This window comes from Sinocyclocheilus anshuiensis, unplaced genomic scaffold (assembly GCF_001515605.1).
Source record: "Sinocyclocheilus anshuiensis isolate Anshui unplaced genomic scaffold, SAMN03320099.WGS_v1.1 scaffold70, whole genome shotgun sequence".
NCBI classification, from domain to species: Eukaryota; Metazoa; Chordata; class Actinopteri; order Cypriniformes; family Cyprinidae; genus Sinocyclocheilus; species Sinocyclocheilus anshuiensis.
Window position 1 is genome coordinate 2,886,117 of NW_015542377.1, and position 9,026 is coordinate 2,895,142.

Genomic DNA, 9,026 nt, shown 5'->3' on the forward strand with positions numbered 1-9,026 from the left:
AAGGTTTATAAAGTTGTAAATATGGATATTTTTCTTACACAAATGCATCGCGTCGCTTCAGAAGGCCTTTATTAACCTGAACACAGCCATACTAGGGATGGGCGGATCAATCCTTAAGTATCAATACTTTCAATACTGATGTTGTATCGAAAGGATCGATCCTCACATAAAAATATCGATTCTAAAGTGCATTTTTTAACCATTCATTTTATTTATTTATCAAGAAATTCGGTGCATAAAAAAAGCTAAGTATATTAGCGAATAATTGTGTTGGATAGAACCATTTCTCCTGCTCATCGGAACACATGCAAATGCTGAAAGACAAAACCAATCAATCACAGACAGCATTCGCTGCTGACGCATGGCTCAGAGTGCTTGTTTAAACAGGGCTGCATTTCCCAAAAGCATCAGAAGCATAAGTAGATCTTAAGAAACCATTACCACATTATTACATTAGCCTACATAACATTGTTACTATAAATAAAATTAATTCTGAAAAATGCATCACGGTTTCCACACAAATATGAAGCAGCAATAATAATAAATGTTTCTTGAGCAGCAAATTATATTAGAATGATTTCTGAAAGTTATTTTAATTGTTATATTTCACAATACTGCTGCTTTTACTGTTTTTCTTTTTTTTTTCAAATAAGTGCAGCCTTGGTGAGCATGATGCTTAAAAACTATTACAAAATCTTACTGACCCCAAACTTTTGTGTACATGTAATTTTTATTTTAAATTGGCTAGTTTGTGCAAGTAAATTTATTTAAACCAGTTGTTAAAAGTTCAAATGGATTGTGTTATGGTCTGTAATTGCTGTTAATAAATCTGTCAGAAAAAAATATGCTAAAGTTTCACCTTTAGGGGTAAACGTGGCAACCATTGTAAGTCCGTAAAACAGCAAGTGCACATGAAGTGTTCCATTTGGGACAGGTCTAGGGCGAGCTCCGCAGCAGACTTCTACCCGACAGTCAATGCGGCATTACGTCACGAAAGTGCGGACTCAGAGGAAGACCGTGAGGGTTTAGGGTGCCATTTGGGACAGGGCACTGCAGTAACCACAAATTTACCATGGTAATAATAATAATAATACATTTTAGTACTTATGTAACACCATGTCTATTTATCATGAGGTATCCTCAAAGGTGTATTATTATAGGTGCCACTAAAGACAAAGGCCCTGTCCCAAATGGAACACTTCATGTGCACTTTCGGTCTTGCGGACTTACAATGGCCACCACGTGCGCGTGTCCGTTAAGTCCACGAGACCGTAGGGTGTCCCATTCGTCATTTTAGCATTCAAAAGGGTGCTCGCGAGCGCACCCTTTGCGGCCGCTATGTGCCCTCAATGCGCACTTCTGCCGAGCCCGCACCGGGGCGAGCTCCGCAGCAGACTTCTACCCGACAGTCAAAGCGGCATTACGTCACGAAAGTGCGGACTCAGAGGAAGGCCGCGAGGGTTTAGGGTGCCATTTGGGACAGGGCCCCGGTGCGGGCTCGGCAGAAGTGCGTATCGAGGGCGCATAACGGCCACAAAGGGGGCGCTCGCGAGCACCCTTTTGAATGCTAAAATGACGAATGGGACACCCTACGGTCTCGTGGACTTAACGGACACGCGCACGGCAGATTAGGTTCCATTTCGCGGCTTTGAGTTTTTAATACTGTCTGCCTTCAAGAATGTCCCGCTCTTTACTATCTCATTCATTCACATTCCTTTATTAATAATGCTAACAGTCCCACCCACTGAAAGCTGAGCGGAAAAAGTGAAAGTAACCGGCTAAATGTTTCATACTGGCTCTTGGCACAGGAGAACACCATCTTCTATAAAACAAGGTATATGTTTCAGTCCTGTCACTTTTTTTTTTTTTTTTTTTTTATTCTTTTTTCCTTTCGCGGAGCTCGCCCTAGACCTGTCCCAAATGGAACACTTCATGTGCACTTGCTGTTTTACGGACTTACAATGGTTGCCACGTGCGCGTGTCCGTTAAGTCCACGAGACCGTAGGGTGTCCCATTCGTCATTTTAGCATTCAAAAGGGTGCTCGCGAGCGCCCCCTTTGTGGCCGTTATGCGCCCTCGATACGCACTTCTGCCGAGCCCGCACCGGGGCCCTGTCCCAAATGGCACCCTAAACCCTCGCGGCCTTCCTCTGAGTCCGCACTTTCGTGACGTAATGCCGCTTTGACTGTCGGGTAGAAGAAGTCTGTTGCGGAGCTCGCCCCGGTGTGGGCTCGGCAGAAGTGTGGATCGAGGACGCATAACGGCCACAAAGGGGGCGCTCGCGAGCACCCTTCTGAACGCTAAAATGACAAATGGGACACCCTACGGTACCACAAACAAGCTACGTAGCAGCTTGAATCTGAGTTTATTAGCTCTACGTTATCAGTTTGCTGTCGTGACTCTTACGAACAGCACTGAACGCGCACTTTTCGGTACAAAAAAATTTATTATTATTTTAAACATTTTATCAGCTTATGTAGTCTCTACAACCAATGAATTGCTGATCTCTAGTGATGTATAATTTTTGTAATAGATCATTTGTTGGTAAAGGGTGAGAGATCTGGCGAGCCACATGATTTTTGTCAAAGAGCCAGGTGTGTCTCGCGAGCCATAGGTTCCCGACCCCTGCTCTATAACATATAATATATTTTTTTACATTTTTGATGCTGTCCAGAATAGATCAAACATCAAATACTTCAGAGAAAAATGTAAAATTATGATATTACTTGTTTCTTTAATCCTAGTTCCAGTCAAATATTTATAATCATTATATTCATAGGATTCATTATATTCATTCATTTACTTTATCAACATTTTGTAACAGGCTAAAAGGTCTTCTTATTCAGGGTCATTCACACAAAAAGATGCAGTATATATATGCAGTATTTTAACAAACTATCATTTCAAAATTTAAGAACTTTTAATAATAATAATTGATATAATAATTTTAATAATTAATAATTTAAGAAAAAATAAGAGCCAAACAAACAAACAAAAGGCCCAGCAAGGGCTAATATTACTGTCATTAACTTAATGAACAGTTTAGAATATTTTTTGTGTGCTTATTGAGGTAGGTATGTCTCCAGGTGCCACACTGAGATATTTGCGATGCATTGTGCACACATGAAGCAGAAAAGGTTAACAGCTCATTGCTCTCTCAGCTGCTGGTCCTCCATCAGTGCTGAGCTGTACTGTATGTTGTCATACTACTGAACGCACAAGATTACTCAAAATACACATGTGGCCAAAGACATGGAGCCCTGTAGCTTTGTGTGGAAGTCAGCTTTTGTGTTTACGTGTTTCCATAATGTCTGGTGTGATTTTTTTTTAACAATTCAGCGAATCTGACAAATCACTGTGCATTTTGAAGGTTTACAATGTGGCCTTGATTCAACATGCACATCTCCTCCAGGTAAATCTAGTTTTTTAATTATATGGTACTAAGCACGTGCTTCATTTACTATGCAAATGCAGTTTGCACTGAAGCCTCAGTACAAATAATGTCCAGATTAGAGTCCCTTAAATTATCAGTGCTTACCAAACACTCCAGCAGACGAGCGGGTCGGGCGATGATTATCATCAGCATTTTAATCAGCTGGGTGACAAATGTCACCTCCCCACTTTCTGAACGCTCATGAGCCTAGTAACAAACAGAGAAAACAATAGATTTGAAATAGCATACAAACATACTAATCACAGTATTCAGTATGTATCTGTGTACTTTATGAATTGAATACCTTAATGATCTATCTACATTTGTCAAAATAAGCATAATACAAATTAAAGCAAACTGGGTGGAATATTGTATCCTAAATGTAATGTTCTTAACTTGACCTTCCACTTTCACAGTGACGAATGAGCAAGAAGCTGATATCAGAAGCAATATCAGTCGAGATTTTTGACACTCAAAGCACTACAATGAGGGATACTGGGATAGTTAAATGAAGTGTACAAAAAGAGTACATAAAAAGGAAGAGTGTAAAAGGAGCAGACAGGAGAGAGTTCATCAATAGAATAGAGAAGAGCCGTTCAGAGTAGATGGTTGGCTGACAGTAATAGAGCCATCTCTGACAGACAGCACAGCCACCTCAGGGGATGTCTAATCAGCCTCTGAATTATTTATACAGGTAATGAAACTGCCAGTGAATCGCACACATTCAGGATAATAAAGGGCCTCTACACTGAGTAAATACACTGTAGACAGACAAGTAACAGCAGTGAGAGATATAGGATGAGGGAGTGATTTGGTTTAGCACACCTAAAACTAGATGAAATGAGATACTCTATACTCAGCTATACATAAGGTCAATAAGGTCAAGCGTACATAAGGTCATTAGAAGATCCTCAGGATTCCTCTAGGGCCAGACGTCATGGCCTTGAGATTGGCTCCTGTGGTTTTTAATGATGCAACCATGGGAGACTGAATGATATAGACTGATCATTTAAAAAGGTAAAACTAGTCTGACCTTAAGACAAATGTCCAATTTAATAAATAAAGCCTATAAACGAGGACAAAGAAAAATGCAGGTCAATAGCGAAAGACCTTATAGAAAAAAACAAAAAGACAAAAAAAAAAAAAAGAGAAGATGAATGGAACTGTGCAAGATATACCTGTACCATATATCAGTTATGAGCCAATAGTAGTGATTTTGTTTTAATTTATTAGTATTGGTCAATATTAAATATATATTGTCAGACATTTAACTGTACATTTTATATATATTTTAAATTATTATTATTATTAGTTTCAATACAAAATAGTGTAGAATTATAATCACTGTCATATAATCAAAATTTGTATTATATTGTTGGTATCACTCAGAATGTTAAGAACAGTGCATCCCTTATATTATGGACTAAATTCTGTTTTAGGTGTCATATACTATACTCTGACAAATATTTAAAAAACTTTCTACAATTCACTATTTGATTAAAGTAAACAATAGCAGGTGAATTATCAGGCATAAAAATATTCTAGTTACAGTCCATATTTTGAGTGTTAAATTGTCATAACACTGGTGTGTCCACAATTTAACAACATAAAACAGCATCTATCAGACTATGACCTTGACTCAATGCAACTCTGCAAAGTAAAAACAATCAGGAACTCAACTGTTAGATCCACATGGTTTCTGAGCGTGCTCTGCTCCCAGCGCTCTAAAATCTGCTGAAGAACCTCCTCTTCCTCCAGCCGCCTCTGCCACGAAACGCAGGACATCCTCTGAGCGAGTGAGGAAGCGTTAAATGGAGAAGTCAGGAATGCTTTTCTGAGCACACCTGCTGAAGATGCGGTTTATACCACGATCCCTGTCTGGCCCACCTGTCACCATCGGCTCCCAAACTAAATCAGCCAATTAGCACGGGCTGAATGATGTCATCCATACTCGCCTGAATGCCAAGTATGGATGCGGCAATAGTTCGGCGAATGCATGAGATCACAATGTGCACATTTTCGATTCTGGCAGGCAACAGCAACGAGATGGTTATGGACTACCAACCGAAAGAGGGTAAAACCTGACCTGATCCCTCCTTCCATTCTCACTCCCTCCCTTTCTCTCTCTCCCTGCACCCTCCTCTTGGGTGCCTGGGATACTCATCCGTCACCAGTGGTGGTTACTGGAGTGTGAAATTAAAATCAGGAAGGTGCTGCACCTGATTTCCTGAATGGGGGGGGGGTTGTTTATGACAGCCCAGCTGTCCAGAGATGACCTCTTCCCCGATGTGATGACATCACCACTTTGGCTGACATGGATTTATGTTTAGGGATCCACAAGAAAGACCTTGCATGACAAGGAGTTAATACCCTTGAAATAAATGCCGACAACTTCCTACATACTCTCCACATGTGGCTATCTTTGCATACTCACATCTTGGTGTAGCTTCTCAAAGTTCTCCTGTAGTTCGTAGAAGTAGCGGGAGGTAATGAGACCCTCACGGGATTTGTCCAGGCAGTCCCGAGACAATTCTATGACCTGGTGGTGGATGAAGCTCAGGACGCCATCAGCTAAAGGCATGACTTTGTCAGGAGCTGAGGAGGATATGAAATCAGCCAGCCGTTCCTCCATCTGAGCAGTAGCCTGTGGGACAGAAGGGTCCTGGTAAGGGCTGGGTTGAAACAAAGGCCAAGCCATGGAGAAAGAGAGGTATCCAGCCATCCACAATGTGTTACTGTACATTTATTCAAACACACATTTTATTTATTTATTTAATTTATTATTATTATTATTTTTTTTTTTTTACAAAATTTTCAAACTATTATATTTAAAAAAATAAAGCAAGTCTGATTTCTTTTTATATTATGCATACAGGCAATGATAAAAAAAGAAACAGATATTATTTTGTTTTACAGATATCAAGCAACGAGTTATTTATTTATCATTTCTATTATTTATTGTCTGTAACATTGATGCTAATTAGTGTCTTGCCGTTTTTATTTATTTTAATTAATGTTAAACATTGTGTTTATTTATTTTTATTTTTAATGTATATTTTATTTAATTATTTATAATTATTGTTACTATTATTATTGTTTATAAATTTATATTATATACAGTTATTATTCTATTAACATTCTGGCACCTTATTTTTATTAATAAAAATGAATAATAAAAATTAATAATAAAAAATTGCTCTAGCAATGCCATGTCAAAAAAGTACTTTATTGTGTGAAAATGAGACTTATCCAGTGTCCTTGAGTTGTGCAAGTTCATCAGTTTTAGACCTCACCTTAGGGAAACGCTCCTTGTAGACATGGTTCATCATGACGATCTCATGGTCAAATGATATGGGTGAGCGTCCAGGGCTGAAGACGAGAATAAAGAAACAAAAATAAGTGAAGAAAGAAATAAAAAATGGGACTTAGACATTCATCTTTTTTTAACCAATCATATGTTTTCAACCCCAATGTCCCTCTTCCTTCAAGCAGATGTTGCTTGGTGGCCTATACCTATAATCTAATGTGGATGACAGACTGGAGCACTTGTATTTTCAGACATATCCATTCATGTCAAAGTAGCATCTTCAATCAGAAACGCTCCACAGGGAATACTGAGAGATACAGCTTGTGTAGATAAGCGAGTATGTGTGCGTTTCAGTCAGGGACACAGATTACAGATGCAGCTGGGATCGCATGAGTCACTCCTGTTAGTAAAGGTAAGCAGGTCATGTAACCTCAAGGATGAGGTAATGCTGTAAGTCATCAATCGAAGGCTTGCGCTCCCTATTAGACCTCCTGATTGAATGAAAACATACTAACCATAGCACATTTGATCAACCTCCAGGGTGCTGTTGAGAAATGCGCCAACACACACACTTACACACTAAATTGGCTCATTTACAGCTATGTCAGTAACAATAAGAGACGGGAGAAATATTCTAGTCAAATCTTCAACTTACTTGAGAGCCATTTCAATCAAAAATTACGATCCGGCCACGGCTAGCCACGGCCAAAGGTTAACTCTGACAGAGATTGATTTGCAGCTGAAGGGAGCTGCATTAACAATCACACTAAGAAAATGTCTCCTGCTGAGTGAGGTAGAGAGAAAAGACAAGGGAAAATGAATGAAAGAAAATGCCTTAGAGCAATCCTCTTATTAAATAAAGAATTTAGTGTGTGCAAAGAATCAAAGTGAACTTCCTGCGGCGCAATAACATTCTGCATTTAGACAGATGATAATTAGTGAATGCAATTATTTTTCTCTGATGGACGCAGATATGTCCTTGCAGCCCCAAAAATAATCATGTTTTTGAGAAATGACCTTGTAAAAAGATTCTCATTATCGTTTTAAATCAAATGGATTTAACTGAAATAGATGTACTGTATATGTTCTGTGCAGGAACATACCGGATATAACAGAGGAAAGGACAGCTATTCTTAATGTTAAGGGGCAAAAGAATAAAGAGTGTTCACATATGTTAGAAAGTATAAAAAGAGAAATAGAAGTACAAAAGGAGCGGAACAATATTTGAACAAATTCCCAACTCTAAGTATGAAACTTTGACATACCTACATAATCTGTTACAGCTTTTTAATGGTAGCATGTTCTTACTTTTCCAAGGAATTTAGATTTTTGTGTCCGAATATGCCCATGCCCTAATATATTGTACACAAAAAGCAGTCTATAAAATGTCAAATGTAGTATGTCTGAATATTCAGCATTCTCAAAACTGGAAGCGGACAACATCCGAATCACCTACTACTTCCATAAAGATTCTGAAGTGCAAAATGCACTTCCATGTCAGTAAATTTTTTTTGAAAGAAGTCTGTCACACTCACCAAGGCTGCAAGTCTTTGATAAAAAATATCTTCTTTTATCTTCTAATATATCTTTTGTAACACGGTAGTGCATTATGTCTGTATTGTATTCATACATACACATACGCATACATACAGAGTAGGGCTGGACGATATGGCCTAAATTTATATCACGATATATTTCTTAATTTCGGTCGATACGATATAATTCCGATATCGATATGAACACTATTAAAAAAGCCTCATAAAAACGGCCAAGAACGGCCACAACAGATGTCTGTGCATACAAACTTATGAAAAATTAATTTGCCAACTCTATGAAACCTACTCCTATAAAACTATATAATATTTTAGGAAAAAAATGGCGCAAATAAATAAATGTTCACCTTTTATTGGTATTTAGCCTTCATACAAACAAGAAATGTGAAATCACTGTCAAATAAATCTCAGACTCTCCTTATTAATATTAATATTAATATTTTTTACTTCAAACTATAGGCATACTTACTAACATACCAGTCAAAAGTTTTTGAACAGTAAGATTTTTAATGTTTTTTAAAGAATTCTCTTCTGCTCACCAAGCCTGCATTTATTTGATCCAAAATACAGCAAAAACAGTAACATTTTGAAATATTTTTACTATTTAAAATAACTGTTTTCTATTTGAAAATATAATTTATTCCTGTGATTTCAAAGCAGAGCTTTAGCATCATTACTCCAGTCACATGATCCTTCAGAAATCATTCTAATATTCTGATTTGCTGCTCAAAAA

The 9,026-nt window shown here is 38.0% G+C and overlaps 1 protein-coding gene across 1 annotated transcript in view; it reads right to left on the reverse strand.

Annotated features, from left to right (window-relative positions):
• Nucleotides 1–9,026, reverse strand: part of LOC107692432 (microtubule-associated serine/threonine-protein kinase 2-like) — a 183,754-nt gene that overhangs the window by 10,777 nt on the left and 163,951 nt on the right. Inside the window, exons 10-12 of the mRNA XM_016491479.1 lie at nucleotides 6,727–6,802; nucleotides 5,868–6,077; nucleotides 3,539–3,640 (exon numbers count right to left, since the gene is read on the reverse strand). Of these exons, the coding sequence (XP_016346965.1) occupies nucleotides 3,539–3,640; nucleotides 5,868–6,077; nucleotides 6,727–6,802 (388 nt within the window). The remainder of the gene's footprint in view (nucleotides 1–3,538; nucleotides 3,641–5,867; nucleotides 6,078–6,726; nucleotides 6,803–9,026) is intronic.